A 20,296-nucleotide genomic window follows, 5' to 3' on the forward strand; every position below is an offset into this window, starting at 1 on the left:
CTATTTCATTTAATAACTAATGCTCCCATATCAGAAGACACAGATAAATGGTATATGGCATTTTTTTTAAACAAATTAATTTCTGGTTTGCATATTTTAGATATTTCCAGGCAGTGTTATCTAGAACACCAGGTGGGATAAATCAGATGAAGTTGATCTATTTTTTTCTGTTTGCAGGTTTTTTTACTGCTACCTTGTTGCGTACTTATGATGTTAGAAGAGTTGAATTATTGTCCCAGGAGCAGAGGAGGATGTGTTTTGATACCCATGCTCTGGTTCTGGAGCTGCAGAATAATGGTGAGAAGAAAGCAGCATTCCTTCCAAATGTTTGAGCTTCATTTTATCCATTATCCATTTTCAATATTTTGTTGAAGAAGGTCGATCCATTCAAATTTGTTATTTCATTCTGTGCAAATGGAACTAAATATTGTATTTGTTTTTTTTCTTTCATTCATGGGATGTGGGCAATGCTGGCAAGGCCAAGATTGATTGTCCATCCCTAATTGCCCTTGAGAAAGTGGTGGTGAGCTTCCTCCTTGAACTGCCGCAGTCGTAAGGTGAAAGTCCTACCACAGTGCTGTTATGGAGAAAGTTCCAAGAGTTTGACTTAGCGATGATGAAGGAACGGCAACATACTTCCAAGTCAGAATGGTGCGTGGCTTGGAAGGGAACTTGGAGGTGGTGCTGTTTCATGCACTTGCTGATCTTGTCCTTCTAGGTGGTAGAGGTCGCAGGTTTGAGAGATGCTGTCGAAGAAGCCTTGGTGAGTTGCTGCAGTGTATCTTGTAGATGGTACATATTGCAGCCATGGTGCGTCGATGGTGGAAGGAGTGAATGTTTAAGGTGGTAGATGGGATGCCATAGAAGCGGGTTCCTTTGCCCTGCATGGTGTCAAGTTTCTTGAGTGTTGTTGGAGCTACACTCATCCAGGCAAATGGAGAGTATTCCATCACACTCTTGTCTTGTGCCTTATAGATGTTGGAAAGGCTTTCGGGAGTCAGGAGGTGAGTCACTAGCCACCGAATACCCAGCTTCTGACCTGCTCTTGTAGCGACAGTATTTATGTGGCTGGTCCAGTTAAGTTTCTGGTCAATGGTGACCCCCAAGATGTTGAGGGTGGGGGATCCAATGATGGTAATGCTATTGAATGTCAAAGGGAGGTGGTTAGACTCTTGTTGGTGCTGAAAATTATCTAGCACTTGTGTGGCGCGAATGTTACTTGCCACTTATCAGTCCAAGCCTGAATGTTGTCCAGGCCTTGCTGCATGCGAGCACAGACTGCTTCATTATCGGAGGAGTTGGGAATGGAACTGAACACTGCAATCATCATCTGACCTTGTATTGGAGGGAAGGTCATTGATGAAGCAGCTGCTGATGGTTGGGCCTGTGACATTGCCCTCAGGAAATCCTGCAGCGATGTCCTGGGGCTGAGATGATTGGCCTCCAACAACCACAACCATCTTCCTTTGCGCTAAGTATGACTCCAGCCAGTGGAGTGTTTTCCCCCTGATTCCCATTGATTTCTATTTTACTCGGGCTCTATGGTGCCACACTCACTGAAATGCTGCCTTAATGTCAAGGACAGTCACTCGTCTCACCTCTTGGATTCAGCTCCTTTGTCCATGTTTGGACCAAGGCTGTAATGAGGTCTGGAGCTGAGTGGTCCTGGCGGAACCCAAACTGTATGTGAGTTGCTTTTGGTTGCTGTGAATTTAGTTAATATTTTTTTAAATTACAAGAAGTTAAATTACTGCAAAACTACATTTTAACTTTTAATATTTTGTATTGGTCTTAATGGTAGAAGACACTAAAAATATCCCAATAGTGGATAATCAAGGGGCTATAAGTAGGGAGGAACTTCCTATCACTATCACTAATGAAGTAGTACTAGGTAAAATAGTATATAGTATTAGGCAGTCCCTCGTACCGAGGATGACTTGCTTCCACACTAAAAAGGGATGAGTTCATAGGTGTTTCAATGAGGGACCTGACATTCTAGGTCCCGAACTACATACTGAAGGCTGGAAGATGCCTGTGCATGGATTCTTTTAACGTGGGGTGGCCGTTGCATACCAGTCACCATGAGGTAAAATAATGGGACTGAAGGTGGACAAGTCCCCTGGACCTGATGTCTTACATCCTAAGGTCTTAAGAGAAATGGTTGCAGAGATAGTGGATGCATTGGTTGCAATCTACCAAAATTCCCTCGCTTCTGGGGCGATCCCAGCAGATTGGAAAACCGCAAATGTAATGCCCCTATGTAAAAAAAAAAAGGAGGCAGACAAAAAGCAGGAAACTATAGATCAGTTAGCCTAACATCTGTCGTTGGGAAAATGCTGGAGTCCATTATTAAAGAGGCAGTAGCGGGATATTTGGAAAAGCATAATTCAATCAAGCAGAGTCAGCATGGTTTTATGAAAGGGAAATCATGTTTGACAAATTTGCTGGAGTTCTTTAAGGATGTAACGAGCAGGGTGGATAAGGGGGAACAAGTGGATGTGGTATATTTGGATTTCTAGAAGGCATTCGATAAGGTGCCACATAAAAGGTTCCTGCACAAGATAAAAGCTCACAGGGTTGGGGGTAATATATTAGCATGGATAAAGGATTGGTAAACTAACAGAAAACAGAGCGTCGGGATAAATGAGTCATTTTCCGGTTGGCAAACAGTGACTAGTGGGATGCTGCAGGGTTCGATGCTGGGTCCTCAATTATTTACAATCTATATTAATGACTTGGATGAAGGGTCCAAGTGTAATGTAGCCAAGTTCGCTGATGATATAAAGATGGGTGGGAAAGCAAATTGTGAGGACACAAAAAATCTGCAAAGGGATATAGACAGGCTAAGTGAGTGGGCAAAAATTTGGCAGATGGAGCATAATGTGGGAAAATGTGAGGTTATCCACTTTGGCAGAAATAATAGAAAAGCAAATTATAATTTACATGGAGAAAAATTGCAAAGTGCTGCAGTACAGAGAGATCTGGGGGTTCTTGTGCATGAAACACAAAATGTTAGTATGCAGGTACAGCAAGTAATCAGGAAGGCAAATGGAATGTTGGCTTTTATTGCAAGGAGGATAGAATACAAAAGAAGAGAAGTCCTGCTGTAACTGTACAGGGTATAAGTGAGGCCACACCTGGAGTACTGCGTACAGTTTTGGTCTACGTATTTAAGGAAGGATATACTTGCATTGGAGGCCGTTCAGAAAAGGTTCACTAGATTAATTTCGGAGATGAGGGGGTTGACTTATGAGGATAGGTTGAGTAGGTTGCGCCGATACACAATGGAGTTCAGAACAATGAGAGGTGATCTTATTGAAACACATAAGATAATGAGGGGGCTCGACAAGGTGGATACAGAGAGGATATTTCCACTCATAGGGAAAACTAAAACGAGGGGACATAGTCTTAGAATAAGGGGCCGCCCATTTAAAACTGAGATGAGGAGAAATTTCTTCTCTGAGGATTGTAAATCTATGGTATTCTCTGCCCAGAGAGCTGTGGAGGCTGGGTCATTGAATATATGTAAGGCAGAGATAGACAGATTTTTGAGTGATAAGGGAGTAAAGGGTTATGGGGAGCGGACAGAGAAGTGGAGCTGAGTCCATGATCAAATCAGCCATGATCTTATTAAATGGCAGAGCATGCCCAAGGGGCCAAATGGCCTACTCCTGCTCCTAATGTTCTTAACTTTAATTTTGGTGTTCTTAGTGTTTTACTTTCTGTGAAGAAAAACATCTTTATGGAAGAATTCCACCAACATTTTCAGTGCTACCCCCTTTATAGTTACCCTATCTACAGTTCTACCTCCTCCTCCTATACTCTTTTGTTCCAACTTAGCTCTTTTGTTCCAATTTAAGCATATTTTGTAAAATCTGAAACCAAGTCCTCCTTTAGTGTCTCCACCATTTCCTTGATCCTCTATGACAAGAGTATTTTTTGCATATTTAATTGATCCATGCCTTCCTTCTACTTTTCATGCGTTTAGAAAATGTGGGTCTGTTGTCTGCTAGTCTTCCTTTATACTCCCTCTTGACCTTTCTAATCTTAAACTTCCTTTCTATATTTACTATATTCTGCTTATTTTTCTTTTCCATTATTAGTCCTAGATTTGCCATATTCATTTTTTAAATTTCATTTTAATTTCTCTATTCATAGAAACATAGAAAATAGGTGCCAGGAGTAGGCCATTTGGCCCTTCGAGCCGACACCGCCATTCAATGAGTTCATGGCTGAACATGCAACTTCAGTACCCCATTCCTGCTTTCTCGCCATACCCCTTGATCCCCCTAGTAGTAAGGACTACATCTAACTCCTTTTTGAATATATTTAGTGAATTGGCCTCAACAACTTTCTGTGGTAGAGAATTCCCAGGGTTCACCACTCTCTGGGTGAAGAAGTTTCTCCTCATCTCAGTCCTAAATGGCTTACCTCTTATCCTTAGACTGTGACCCCTGGTTCTGGACTTCCCCAACATTAATAAGGACATAAGAACATAAGAATTAGGAACAGAAGTAGGCCATCTAGCCCCTCGAGCCTGCTCCGCCATTCAACAAGATCATGGCTGATCTGGCCGTGGTCTCAGCTCTACTTACCCGCCCGCTCCCCATAACCCTTAATTCCCTTATTGGTTAAAAATCTATCTATCTGTGGTTTGAATACATTCAATGAGCTAGCCTCAACTGCTTCCTTGGGCAGAGAATTCCACAGATTCACAACCCTCTGGGAGAAGAAATTCCTTCTCAACTCGGTTTTAAATTGACTCCCTCGTATTTTGAGGCTGTGCCCCCTAGTTCTAGTCTCCCCGACCAGTGGAAACAACCTCTCCGCCTCTATCTTGTCTATCCCCTTCATTATTTTAAATGTTCCGATAAGATCATCCCTCATCCTTCTGAACTCCAACGAGTAAAAACCCAGTCTACTCAATCTATCATCATAAGGTAACCCCCTCATCCCCGGAATCAGCTGAGTGTATCGTCTCTGTACCCCTTCCAAAGCTAGTATACCCTTCCTTAAGTAAGGTGACCAAAACTGCACGCAGTACTCCAGGTGCGGCCTCACCAATACCCTGTACAGTTGCAGCAGGACCTCCCTGCTTTTGTACTCCATCCCTCTCGCAATGAAGGCCAACATTCCATTCGCCTTCCTGACTACCTGCTGCACCTGCAAACTAACTTTTTGGGATTCATGCACAAGGACCCCCAGGACCCTCTGCACTGCAGCATATTGTAATTTCTCCCCAATCAAATAATATTCCCTTTTACTGTTTATTTTCCCAAGGTGGATGACCTCACATTTTCCGACATTGTATTCCATCTGCCAAACTTTAGCCCGTTCGCTTAACCTATCTAAATCTCTTTGCAGCCTCTCTGTGTCCTCTACACAACCCGCTTTCCCACTAATCTTTGTGTCATCTGCAAATTTTGTTACACTACACTCTGCCCCCTCTTCCAGGTCATCTATGTATATTGTAAACAGTTGTGGTCCCAGCACCGATCCATGTAGCACACCACTAACCACCGATTTCCAACCCGAAAAGGACCCATTTATCCCGACTCTCTGCTTTCTGTTAGCCAGCCAATTCTCGATCCATGCTCATACATTTCCTCTGACTCCGCGTACCTTTATCTTCTGCAGTAATCTTTTGTGTGGCACCTTATCGAATGCCTTTTGGAAATCTAAATACATCACATCCATCGGTACACCTCTATCCATCATGCTCGTTATATTCTCAAAGAATTCCAGTAAATTAGTTACACATGATTTCCCCTTCATGAATCCATGTTGCGTCTGCTTGATTGCACTATTCCTATCTAGATGTCCCGCTATTTCTTCCTTAATGATAGCTTCAAGCATTTTCCCCACTACAGATGTTAAACTAACCGGCCTATAGTTACCTGCCTTTTGTCTGCCCCCTTTTTTAAACAGAGCCGTTACATTAGCTGCTTTCCAATCCGATGGCCCCTCCCCAGAGTCCAGAGAATTTTGGTAGATTATAACGAATGCATCTGCTATAACTTCTGCCATCTCTTTTAATACCCTGGGATGCATTTCATCAGGACCAGGGGACTTGTCTACCTTGAGTCCCATTAGCCTGTCCAGCACTACCCCCCTAGTGATAGTGATTGTCTCAAGGTCCTCCCTTCCCACAATCCCGTGACCAACAATTTTTGGCATGGTTTTTGTGTCTTCCACTGTGAAGACCGAAGCAAAATAATTGTTCATGGTCTCAGCCATTTCCACATTTCCCATTATTAAATCCCCTTTCTCATCTTCTAAGGGACCAACATTTACTTTAGTAACTCTTTTCCGTTTTATATATCGGTAAAAGCTTTTACTATCTGTTTTTATGTTTTGCACAAGTTTACATTCGTAATCTATCTTCCCCTTCTTTATTGCTTTCTTAGTCATTCTTTGCTGTCGTTTAAAATTTTCCCAATCTTCTAGTTTCCCACTAACCTTGGCCACCTTATACGCATTGGTTTTTAATTTGATACTCTCCTTTATTTCCTTGGTTATCCACGGCTGGTTATCCCTTCTCTTAACCGCCCTTCTTTTTCACTGGAATATATTTTTGTTGAGCACTCTGAAAGAGCTCCTTAAAAGTCCTCCACTGTTCCTCAATTGTGCCACCGTTTAGTCTGTGTTACCAGTCTACATTAGCCAACTCTGCCCTCATCCCACTGTCGTCCCCTTTGTTTAAGCATAGTACGCTCGTTTGAGACACTACTTCCTCACCCTCAATCTGTATTACAAATTCAACCATACTGTGATCACTCATTCCGAGAGGATCTTTTACTCGGAGATCGTTTATTATTCCTGTCTCATTACACAGGACCAGATCTAAGATAGCTTGCTCCCTTGTAGGTTCTGTAACATACTGTTCTAAGAAACAATCCCGTATGCATTTCTATGAATTCCTCCTCAAGACTATCCCCTGCAATTTGATTTGGCCAATCAATATGTAAGTCAAAATCCCCCATGATTACTGCCGTTCCTTTTTCACATGCCTCCATTATTCCCTTGATTATTGTCTGCCCCACCGTGAAGTTATTATTTGGGGGCCTATAAACTACGCCCACCAGTGACTTTTTCCCCTTACTATCTCTAATCTCCACCCACAATGATTCAACATTTTGTTCATTAGAGCCAATATCGTCTCTCACAACTGCCCTGATATCTTCCTTTATTAACAGAGCTACCCCACCTCCTTTCCTTTCTTGTCTATCTTTCCGAATTGTCAGATACCCCTGTATGTTTAATTCCCAGTCTTGGCCACCCTGCAACCACGTTTCTGTAATGACCACCACATCATACCCATTTGTAATGATTTGTGCCGTCAACTCATTTACTTTATTTTGAATGCTGCGTGCATTTAGGTAAAGTGTTTTAATACTAGTTTTTAAATCATGATTTTTAGTTTTCACCCCTCCAGCAGCCCCTTTATATTCATACATATTGTCCCTTCCTATCACCTTGTGGTTTACACTTACCCCAGTGCTAATCTGCTCTGTTGCCTCCTGCCTTTTGCATTCTTTCTTGGGGTTCTGTTCATCTGAGCTCTCACCCACTCTAACTAGCTCAGAGCCCTCTCCTGGGTTCCCATCCCCCTGCCAAGCTAGTTTAAAGCCCTCCCAACTGTACTATCAAAACCACCCGCGAGAACATTGGTCCCGTCTCTGTTGAGGTGTAACCTGTCCGACTTGTATAGGTCCCATCTTCTCCAGAAGAAGTCCCAATTGTTCAGGAAACTAAAGCCCTCCCTCCTACACCAACAGAAGAGTAGAGAGCACCAGTTCCAACTGTCACAGAACGGGACAGTGGAGAGCACCAGTTCCAACTGTCACAGGACGGGACAGTGGAGAGCACCAGTTCCAACTGTCACAGAACGGGACAGTGGAGAGCACCAGTTCCAACTGTCACAGAATGGGACAGTGGAGAGCACCAGTTCCAACTGTCGCAGGAGAGAGAGTGGAGAGCACCAGTTCCAACTGTCACAGAACGGGACAGTGGAGAGCACCAGTTCCAACTGTCACAGAACGGGACAGTGGAGAGCACCAGTTCCAACTGTCGCAGGAGAGAGAGTGGAGAGCACCAGCTCCAACTTCGTGCAAGGAACTTCATCTTTTGTTGCACCCACTTTACCTTTTGTGGCAATATGTCTGGCTTATCCCCTAATCATCTGTTTGAAAGTTTCCCAATGTGTCCAGTTTCTGATGTGCCATTTTTTTCTTTCCAATTTATGGGCTAGTTCCCTTTTAATCACATTGAAATTTGGGTTTTTTTCCAGTCAGGGACTTTTATGTTTGTTCATTTTTTTTATGTTGAACATATGATCTCTGTTTCTCAGATTCCTACCTGACCTATTTGTTCCATTTCACTTTCTGGAACTAGATTCACCACTGCCACTTTCTTGTTACAGTGAAAGCAAACCTGAACACATTGTAGACACTTTTCGCTTGCTTTGCTCCTTATGTTGCTTTCCCTCACTCTTTGGATAAATAACGTCACCTATGGCTGATGCTCCTGCATTTTTCTCTAATTTGTCTACATACTTCTTCCTCTATCTTCTTTCCAATGTTTGGTGGTCTATAATAAACTCCCAAAGGAGTAACAGTTCCTTTCTTTGTCCTTAACGAACCAAATAGATTCAGCTTTTTTACTCTTCCCTGTATCATACTCGTATTCTATTGCTGAAAGCGAATCTTTGATTGAATCTGACACACACCCTTTTTCCAACTGTATTTTTCTGATGTCTTGTATCTGAATATTTAGCTCCCAGCCCTGGCCTGGCCTAAGTCACGTCTCTGTTACTGCTGTGATATCACTCCATCTCCATAGCAACTTGTGCTTCCAGTTCATCAACTGTATTCAGAATGCTTTGTGCATTTATACAACTAAAACTCAAACCTGCCTCTATTTAGAAACTTTTGCTTTTTAACGCTTATTAATTTCCTGTTTGTCCCTTTTCCATTTCCTTTCTTAGCTTGCTCCTTTTGTTTTTCTCTTTACTTCCTTGTCTTGTTTTTTTCACTCCCCATAGCGCACCTCATCAAAGAAACTGGTCTCCTCTGTCACCTGTCCACCTTGTCCAGGCCACTTCTGTTCCAGACCTGGTCCCAATGTCCCACAAATTGGCCTTCCCTCTTACACCATCTTTTAGCCACATCCCTTATTTCTGCAGACTAGCACATGGCGCTGGCGAATTCCTGACAGTACTATCCTTGAGGTCTTGCTGTTTAATGTATCACCTAATTTCTGAAACTCCCTTTGCTGGACCACAGTTCTATTTTTTTCCTATTTCATTGGTTCGAACGTAAACCACAACTTCTAGCTGCTCCCCTACCCTCTTTTAAATCTTTTGCACCTTCTCCATTATATCCCTTACCCCGATTTACAGGAGGCAACACACCATTTGAGGCTCTCATCTGTGACAATTGAAGTGCCTATCTGTTCCCCTGACCATGGAATCACTTATTACTAATGCATTCCGACCATTCACTTCCCACCCTTGCCCTAAGTGTCCTGACATGGTTTGTGGTTTCCCTCCTCCAAATTGTTTCATTGTCACAGATATTCAGTACTGAATACCTGTTTGTTATATCAGAATTCTCAAAGGATCCTTGCACTGCCTCCTGAGTCCTCCTCCTATCCTGATAGTGGGCTTCCCACTCTGTAATGTCTGTAAGCTTGTAATGTTTGTGGCTCCACACTGTGGATGTGGACGTATTGTCTATTTCAAGTGCAGGGTTAATAATAAACAGAACCAGGCAGATTTCCGGAGCCTTCCGAGAGAGTTGTCTGCCATGTGGGAAGCTGTGTGTGCTTGTACTCTGTGAATATATCACATTTGGCGATGACTATGGGATTTTTCGGAAGATTTAATGCTTAAATTTTGTTGGGGAAGGATTCAGCCAGCCGACAGAGAGACTTTGGAAGTTTCTGTCTTTGGAAAAAGCTACAAAATCAGAGGAGAAATACAGCACATGGTGTGAACAGCTAGAGATTAAAATGGCAGGTGTAATGGGACATTTGGGTGAATATAGACACGACCGGGAACGTTTTAAAGCGTATGTGGATCGGCTAGAAATGTATTTCACTGCAAATAACATAATCAAAGTTCCAGACAATGCAGTCCAGAACCGGGCTGTGTTGGAACGTAAGAGAGCGATCTTCTTATCGGAGGCAGGTCCGGCATTGTACGAAACCCTTGTAAATCTGCTTGTGCCTGACAAGCCAAAGGACACAACGCTTAAAGAGACTTTAATGAAGCTGGAGCAGCACTATAATCCCAAACAGTTAGAAATTGCTGAAAGCTATCGTTTCGGAATTCGGAATCAAAAGTCTGATGAAAGTATCAGTGATTACATCGTAGCATTGAAAAAGCTATCAATGCACTGTAATTTTGGAAACTTTCAAAACCGAGCATTGCGGGATCATTTTGTTTGTGGGGTGAAAAATGATGCGATCAGAAGGAAGTTATTGACGACGGATGACTTAACTTTTGAGATTGCTTGTCAGACAGCGAGGTCGATGAGCATGGCCGAACAATATTCCCGAGAATTAAATAATAATTACGGTCGTCAGTCAACCGAGGTAAATCACCTGCAGGTTCAAAGTAAAAGACGGTGGGGGCCCAAAGTCTCAGAAACTGGAAATTCTAACAGAGCGTCGAAGTCGTGCTATAGGTGCCTGGGACAACACATTGCTCAAAGTTGCCCATACTTGAAGGCTGAGTGTTTCTTCTGCAGAAAGACTGGGCATCTTGCGAAGGCATGCCGACTGAAGGGTAAACCAGTTTTTAAAGCTATGAGTCCAGCGTTCAAAGCTATGAGTAGAAATCCCAAGTGACTACATAGCATGGAAGAACAACAACAGGACGAGGAGATGTTAGAGTTACACGTCATCAGGAGCACGAGGTTAATGGACAGCGATTCGGAAAGCATCAAAATCCACATAGATGTTGCGGGATTCAAGATACCAATGGAAATTGACATGGGTGCATCCATGAGTGTAGTACCGGAGTCACTATACCGCGACAAATTGTGTGATTTCCAACTGGAGAAATCCAAGATAGAGCTGCGAAGCTACTCGGGGGAGAAAATTCCTGTGGTAGGTCGTATCACCGTACTGGTGAAATATAAAGATCAATTTCAGGACTTGCCTCTAATAGTAGTGAAAGGTGACAAGTCTGCTTTACTAGGAAGAAATTGGTTGAGCTCACTGAAGCTGGATTGGAGTAAGATTTTCTGTGTGGAAGCGAGATTTTCATCAACGGATGAGGTTATCAAGAAGTATCCGAAGGTGTTCTGCGAAACGGGCAGTCCGATCCGAGGCTTCAAGGCAAGTGTCAGGGTACAGAAGGATGCTAGATCGGTTTACTACAAGCCACGTTCTGTACCATATGCACTCAAGGCGAAAGTTGAGCAAGAACTCAAAAGACTAGAGACTGAGGACATTATTTGTAAGATAGATCGATGTAATTGGACTACACCCATTGTTGTTGTACCTAAGTCTGATGGTAAAGTAAGATTGTGTGGTGATTATAAAGTAACTGTAAACCAGGTTCTAGAGGGTAATGTTCCCAATACATTGCTGAATATAGAAGATTTGTTCACAACATTGACAGGTGGTCAGATCTTCTCAAAACTGGAGCTTACGAATGCCTACTTACAGTTTGAACTAGATGAGGAATCCAAGTCATGTTTGACTATAAATACTCATCTAGGCCTATATCAATTTAATAGGCTACTGTTTGGAGTGTCTTCCGCCCCTGCCATATTCCAAGGGGTGATGAACCAGATTTTGCAAGGTATTGAAGGGGTAGTATGTTATTTGGATGACATACTAATTTCAGCAAATTCATAATAACATATTGAATGAAGTTCTCAATCGGCTCGAGAAGCACAGAGTACGAGTGTCTGCTCATAAGTGTGAGTTATTTAAAAACTCAGTGGAGTACTTAGGGTACAGAGTAGACAAAGATGGTTTACATCCAACCATGGAAAAATTGGATGCAATTAGAAATGCACCCACTCCCAGGAATGTCACTGAATTTGGTTCATTCTTGGATCTTTTAAACTATTATGGGAAGCTCCTACCAAATTTGGCTGCAGTAATACATCCACTGAATGAACTTTTGAAAAACAGGTCCATTGGAAGTGGTCAAAAGAATGCGATACAGCGTTCAAGGACCGTAAAAGCAAATTGGTAGAGAGCACCATGTTAGTTCACTATGACATATCTAAGGAGATTAAGCTAGCATGTGATGCCTCCGTATGGAGTTGGGGCAGTAATCTCTCATGTATTAAGTAGTGGGGAGGAGAGACCAATTGGTTTTGCTTCACGCACTCTCAGTGCCAGTGAGAGTAATTATGCACAAATTAAAAGGGAAGCTTTGGCATTAATTTTTGGAGTTAAGAAGTTTCACAAATACTTGTAAGGTCGTAAGTTTACCATCATTACGGACCATAAGCCTCGAACAGCAATCCTCCATCCAAAGTCCCCAGTTCCAACATTAGCTGCAGCCCGAATGCAGAGATGGGCTTTGATTTTGTCAGCATATACATATGATATTGAATACAGATGATCAGCTGATCACAGTAATGCTGATGCAATGTCTAGATTGCCTTCCCCATCACAAGTTACACCCGATAGGGAAGAAGTGTTTTATTTTTCATACATTGATGAACTGCCAGTCACAGCTGAAGAGATTGGTAGAGCAACCAAACGTGACCCCGTGATGTCAAAGGTGTATGAGTATATTGGAAATGGATGGCCAAACCAGGTAACAGACAAAGGTACAATTCCATTCTTCATTCGTAGGAATGAATTATCAGTCGATAAAGATTGTATCATGTGGGGTGCAAGAGTGGTTATACCAAATAAATTCAGGTCCAAGTTATTAGGAGACCTCCATGACCAGCACCTGGGAATGTGCTTGACCAAGAGTTTTGCACACAGTTATTTATGGTGGCCAGGTCTTGATAAAGATATAGAGTACATCGTGAGTCAGTGTACGACATGTCAATCGGTAAGCAAGCAACCACCACCAGTACCATTACAGCCATGGAAATGGCCTCCCAGGGTGTGGCAAAGGCTACATATTGATTTTGCTGAGTTAGAAGGACAACAGTTGTTCATTGTGATTGATAGCCATTCGAAGTGGGTTGAGGTGTTCCCAATGTGGAAAATATCAACAAGTAAAACTTTGGACATTTTACGAAAATTATTTTCTTCATTTGGCCTCCCTGAAGAAATTGTTTCAGATAATGGACCACAATTTCGTTCAGAAGAATTTTCACAATTCACGAGCAAAAATGGTGTGAAACATACCAAGGTTCCACCATACCATCCTGCTTCGAATGGTGCAGCAGAGCGCACTGTACAAATTGTAAAACGTGCCCTCATAAAACAAATGTTAGATCCAAATCCAAGGAAACGACAGTTGTCATTGGATCACAAATTGGCTAATTTTTTGATTACATATCGAAATACTCCTCATACAACTACTGGTAGAACACCAGCAGAGTTGTTTCTCAAACGACAACCATGAACCAGATTCTCGTTGTTAAAGCCAAATTTGGCACAGTTCATAGAAGAGACACAATTAAGACAGAAAGAGAATCATGATCGAGGTAGAGTAAAAGAGAGAAGTGTGAAATTAAACCAGAAGGTGAGAGTGAAGAGCCATCACCATAAATGGTTAAAGTGGTTACCAGGAAGAGTGGTGAAGATATGTGGTCCTTGCACATATTTGGTAAAGATGTTTGATAATGGACAGGTTAGATTTGTTCATATTGATCATATTTTACCTACAGACATGGAAGGAGTTGAAGGTGGGAATGATTCAATTATTTTTGACTCATCAGATAGTTTTGATACACCAGTAGCAAATCCTAAATCCAATGTACTGGAAACAAATCCAGGAGAGAATCAGAATGAAAGTCTGAGTCCGAGTCAGGAAAACAAAGAGCCTGAAGTTAGAGTGAGTTCAAATGAAAATCAAGGAAATTCCGTGGAGGAAAATGTTCCTCGGGATGAGCCTCGAATGAGGTTAGATTCGACACCAAGTTTGGAAGGTTCTGTTCGAGAGCGAAGGTATCCTCTTTGAAACAGAAAACAAGTGGTAAAGTTAAATTTGTAAATATGGAAAAAAAATAAGTCTATATCCTGTGTTATGTATAAACATGAAAGTTATGTATGATGTTTATTATGATGGCTTCCTCATTAAGGAGGGAGAAGTGTAATGTCTGTAAGCTTGTAATGTTTGTAGCTCCACATCGTGGATGTGGATGTATTGTGTACTGCAAGTGCAGGGTTAATAATAAACAGAACCAGGCAGATTTCCGGAGGCTTCCAAGAGAGCTGCCTGCCATGTTGGAAGCTGGTTGTGCTTGTGCTCTGTGACTATATCACACACTCCCCTTCTTCACTGTCTTGCTCCTTCATGCGTTTTTGATAAAAGATTTGCATATTAAAAATAACTGATATTTTACCCAGCATCCTCCTTCCATTCCCAAGTAACGCAGTGGAGCACATTTCCAGTGTGTGCAAGTCATGTGTTGAGGAAGAATTTAATTTTAGTAAATATATTTTGTTGGAGATTTTTTTTAAATCCACATTTGTAATTCCCATGAAAGTTAAGCATAGGCAGTTATTAAATCATAACTAACATAGCATTCTATAACAAAATTAGGCTTAAGCACACTGACAGTTCAATATTTTTATATTTGAGCCAGTTCATTTTTTGCGTGAATAATTGCGGTTTCTGTGAGAAATTGGCAGTCAATGATAAATAAAAGCGAGGTTTTGAATAAAGTATTTTCTCACTTGGTTACTAAGATGTTTTGAGGGGTTTACAGAAGGTTTGTAAATGTAGATATTTTTACACATCATTTTACATGTTCAAAGACTTGTGCACTGCTGTCCCACAGAGCAATGACTAGTAGTTCAGTGATACACATTTCAAGTCAAGTCACCCACTTCCTTTCTGCACTAACTCAGTCTGAAGTGTGTGACCATCTCATTTGACTTGCACAAACTGAAATTATGATGTTCCACTGTGAATGAAAAAAGGATGCTGGGTAAAATATCAGTTGGTTTTTATTAACAACTCATGAGCGCTTCCTCAGGAATGCTGTTTGTATTTTTAAGACCACTCCCGTTCAATGGAAGTCTTTTGCAGGCACTGCCTCAGTATTTACATACAGCAGAACCCAAGAGAAACCCATAATGGTCCCTGTATATATGAATTTAGATTTCAGAGAGCATCTGTACTGTGGCTTGTAAATACTGCTTGAATTTTGCTGGCAATTACATTATCCCGCAGAACTGGGAGGAAGCTGCCTGCAGTCTCCTAACAGTTTGAAGTCAGAAGTGTTTCTATAAAGAGGCAAGTATGTTGTATGGGCTGAACTTATCTCATCGTTCCATGTTTTCATCTGAAGTGCTACAAATCACTTACAATCAAGAGCAACTTGAAAGTGCTTTTAATTGTAGTGCAACAGCAGTACACAAGGCTTTTAACATCTAAAAGGATGTGTAAACATATCCACATTAACAGTGAGGAGATGGAATATTTCATCTTGGGTTGTACACGGCTTCTGCGGCATCGAATAGCGTCTTCACAACCAACTCAGTCAAGTAATAAAATTAGTTATTAAAAGTCTCTCTTTTTCACATGGAGCGCTAATTTCTCGCAGAAACCACAAATGTCCATATAAAACATTGTGGTTCAGTTATAAAGAGATTGAACTGGCATAGTGTGCTTTGGTTTTCGGTGCAATTTGGAAAGAGCTCTCATAACACTCTGCCTTATACCTCCATTCTGCCTTCACTACTGTCCAGTGTGAAAATATTGTTCTGTTCTAACCTGTGCAGCCTCAGTTGCACCCAGCTTCTCTAATGCCCCATTGCTGGATGGAGGCAGCGCAAGTTTCAACTCTGCTACTGAACTCAAGACTGGCCGAGTAGAGATACTGCTGTGGCAGACTCTGGTTATATAACAGCTGATGAAACAGGTCAGCATTCGGAAGGAAAACTAATTATTGATGTAATAGTTATCATAGGTGATAAAATATATTGACATTAGCAGTAAGGAGCAGTTCTACTGTCAGCATTGACCTTCAGTATCTGTATTTGTTGGCTCTTGATCTTTATTCCCACCCCCATCTCTGAATACCTGTGGTAGGTATCTACTGCTTGGGTTCTCACACTAAGTCCAGAGGTATTCAACATTCAGGAAGGATAGACAGAAAGGAAAAGGAGGTGGGGTAGCGTTGCTGGTTAAAGAGGAAATTAACACAATAGTAAGGAAGGACATTAGCTTGGATGATGTGGAATCTGTATGGGTAGAGCTGCGGAACACCAAAGGGCAGAAAAAGTGGGAGTTGTGTACAGACCACCAAACAGTAGTAGTAAGGTTGGGGATAGCATCAAACAAGAAATTAGGGATGTGTGCAATAAAGATACAACAGTTATCATGGGCGACTTTAATCTACATATAGATTGGGATAACCAAACTGGTAGTAATATGGTAGAGGAGGATTTCCTGTAGTGTATTAGCGATGGTTTTCTAGACCAATATGTCGGGGAACCAACCAGAGGGCTGGCCATCCTAGACTGGGTGATAGAAACATAGAAACATAGAAAATAGGTGCAGGAGCAGGCCATTCAGCCCTTCTAGCCTGCACCGCCATTCAACGAGTTCATGGCTGAACATGAAACTTCAGTACCCACTTCCTGCTTTCACGCCATACCCCTTGATCCCCCGAGTACTAAGGACTTCATCTAACTCCCTTTTGAATATATTTAGTGAATTGGCCTCAACTACTTCCTGTGGTAGAGAATTCCACAGGTTCACCACTCTCTGGGTGAAGAAGTTTCCCCTTATCTCGGTCCTAAATGGCTTACCCCTTATCCTTAGATTGTGACCCCTGGTTCTGGACTTCCCCAACATTGGGAACATTCTTCCTGCATCCAACCTGTCCAAACCCGTCAGAATTTTAAACGTTTCTATGAGGTCCCCTCTCACTCTTCTGAACTCCAGTGAATACAAGCCCAGTTGATTCAGTCTTTCTTGATAGGTCAGTCCCACCATCCCGGGAATCAGTCTGGTGAATCTTCGCTGCACTCCCTCAACAGCAAGTATGTCCTTCCTCAAGTTAGGAGACCAAAACTGTACACAATACTCCAGGTGTGGCCTCACCAAGGCCCTGTACAACTGTAGCAACACCTCCCTGCCCCTGTACTCAAATCCCCTCGCTATGAAGGCCAACATGCCATTTGCTTTCTTAACCGCCTGCTGTACCTGCATGCCAACCTTCAATGACTGATGTACCATGACACCCAGGTCTCGTTGCACCTTCCCTTTTCCTAATCTGTCACCATTCAGATAATAGTCTGTCTCTCTGTTTTTACCACCAAAGTGGATAACCTCACATTTATCCACATTATACTTCATCTGCCACGCATTTGCCCACTCACCTAACCTATCCAAGTCACTCTGTAGCCTCATAGCATCCTCCTCGCAGCTCACACTGCCACCCAACTTAGTGTCATCCGCAAATTTGGAGATACTACATTTAATCCCTTCGTCTAAATCATTAATGTATAATGTAAACAGCTGGGGCCCCAGCACAGAACCCTGCGGTACCCCACTAGTCACTGCCTGCCATTCCGAAAAGTACCCATTTACTCCTACTCTTTGCTTCCTGTCTGACAACCAGTTCTCAATCCACGTCAGCACACTACCCCCAATCCCATGTGCTTTAACTTTGCACATTAATCTCCTGTGTGGGACCTTGTCGAAAGCCTTCTGAAAGTCCAAATATACCACATCAACTGGTACTCCTTTGTCCACTTTATTGGAAACATCCTCAAAAAATTCCAGAAGATTTGTCAAGCATGATCTCCCTTTTACAAATCCATGCTGACTTGGACCTATCATGTCACCATTTTCCAAATGCGCTGCTATGACATCCTTAATAATTGATTCCATCATTTTACCCACTACTGAGGTCAGGCTGACCGGTCTATAATTCCCTGCTTTCTCTCTCCCTCCTTTTTTAAAAAGTGGGGTTACATTGGCTACCCTCCACTCGATAGGAACTGATCCAGAGTCAATGGAATGTTGGAAAATGACTGTCAATGCATCCGCTATTTCCAAGGCCACCTCCTTAAGTACTCTGGGATGCAGTCCATCAGGCCCTGGGGATTTATCGGCCTTCAATCCCATCAATTTCCCCAACACAATTTCCCGACTAATAAAGATTTCCCTCAGTTCCTCCTCTTTAATAGACCCTCTGACCACTTTTATATCCGGAAGGTTGTTTGTGTCCTCCTTAGTGAATACTGAACCAAAGTACTTGTTCAATTGGTCTGCCATTTCTTTGTTCCCCGTTATGACTTCCCCTGATTCTGACTGCAGGGGACCTACGTTTGTTTTTACTAACCTCTTTCTCTTTACATACCTATAGAAACTTTTGCAATCCGCCTTAATGTTCCCTGCAAGCTTCTTCTCGTACTCCATTTTCCCTGCCCTAATCAAACCCTTTGTCCTCCTCTGCTGAGTTCTAAATTTCTCCCAGTCCTCAGGTTCGCTGCTATTTCTGGCCAATTTGTATGCCACTTCCTTGGCTTTAATACTATCCCTGATTTCCCTAGATAGCCACGGTTGAGCCACCTTCCCTTTTTTATTTTTACGCCAGACAGGAATGTACAATTGTTGTAATTCATCCATGCGTTCTCTAAATGTCTGCCATTGCCCATCCACAGTCAACCCCTTAAGTATCATTAGCCAATCTATCTTAGCCAATTCATGCCTCATACCTTCAAAGTTACCCTTCTTTAAGTTCTGGACCATGGTCTCTGAATTAACTGTTTCATTCTCCATCCTAATGCAGAATTCCACCATATTATGGTCACTCTTCCCCAAGGGGCCTCGCACAATGAGATTGCTAATTAATCCTCTCTCATTACACAACACCCAGTCTAAGATGGCCTCCCCCCTAGTTGGTTCCTCGACATATTGGTCTAGAAAACCATCCCTTATGCATTCCAGGAAATCCTCCTCCACCGTATTGCTTCCAGTTTGGCTAGCCCAATCTATGTGCATATTAAAGTCACCCATTATAACTGCTGCACCTTTATTGCATGCACTCCTAATTTCCTGTTTGATGCCCTCCCCAACATCACTACTACTGTTTGGAGGTCTGTACACAACTCCCACTAACGATTTTTGCCCTTTAGTGTTCTGCAGCTCCACCCATATAGATTCCACATCATCCAAGCTAATGTCTTTCCTAACTATTGCATTAATCTCCTCTTTAACCAGTAATGCTACCCCACCTCCTTTTCCTTTTATTCTATCCTTCCTGAATGTTGAATACCCCTGGATGTTGAGTTCCCAGCCCTGATCATCCTGGAGCCACGTCTCCGTAATCCCAATCACATCATATTTGTTAACATCTATTTGCACAATTAATTCATCCACCTTATTGCGGATACTCCTTGCATTAAGACACAAAGCCTTCAGGCTTGTTTTTTTAACACCCTTTGTCCTTTTAGAATTTTGCTGTACAGTGGCCCTTTTTGTTCTTTGCCTTGGGTTTCTCTGCCCTCCACTTTTCCTCATCTCCTTTCTGTCTTTTGCTTTTGCTTCCTTTTTGTCTCCCTCTGTCTCCCTGTATAGGTTCCCATCCCCCTGCAATATTAGTTTAACTCCTCCCCAACAGCACTAGCAAACACTCCCCCTAGGACATTGGTTCCGGACCTGCCCAGGTGCAGACCGTCCAGTTTGTACTGGTCCCACCTCCCCCAGAACCGGTTCCAATGCCCCAAGAATTTGAATCCTTCCCTGCTGCACCACTGCTCAAGCCATGTATTCATCTGCGCTATCCTGCGATTCCTACTCTGACTAGCACGTGGCACTGGTAGCAATCCCGAGATTACTACTTTTGAGGTCCTACTTTTTAATTTAGCTCCTAGCTCCTTAAATTCTTTTCGTAGGACCTCATCCCTTTTTTTACCTATGTCGTTGGTACCAATGTGCACCACGACAACTGGCTGTTCTCCCTCCCATTTCAGAATGTCCTGCACCCGCTCCGAGACATCCTTGACCCTTGCACCAGGGAGGCAACATACCATCCTGGAGTCTCGGTTGCGTCCGCAGAAACGCCTATCTATTCCCCTCACCATCGAATCCCCTATCACTATCGCGCTCCCACTCTTTTTCCTGCCCTCCTTTGCAGCAGAGCCACCTACGGTGCCATGAACTTGGCTGCTGCTGCCCTCC

The 20,296-nt window shown here is 42.6% G+C and overlaps 1 protein-coding gene across 4 annotated transcripts in view; it reads left to right on the top strand.

Moving 5' to 3' along the window:
- ccdc90b (coiled-coil domain containing 90B) overlaps nt 1-20,296 on the top strand; it is a 64,840-nt gene that overhangs the window by 1,462 nt on the left and 43,082 nt on the right. For all 4 annotated transcript variants that reach the window (XM_070891481.1, XM_070891484.1, XM_070891483.1 and 1 more), the window contains one exon: nt 178-297. In XM_070891481.1, coding sequence (XP_070747582.1) covers nt 178-297 — 120 coding nt within the window. The remainder of the gene's footprint in view (nt 1-177; nt 298-20,296) is intronic.

The sequence above is a fragment of the Pristiophorus japonicus genome, chromosome 10 (assembly GCF_044704955.1).
Source record: "Pristiophorus japonicus isolate sPriJap1 chromosome 10, sPriJap1.hap1, whole genome shotgun sequence".
In the NCBI taxonomy this organism is placed as follows: domain Eukaryota; kingdom Metazoa; phylum Chordata; class Chondrichthyes; family Pristiophoridae; genus Pristiophorus; species Pristiophorus japonicus.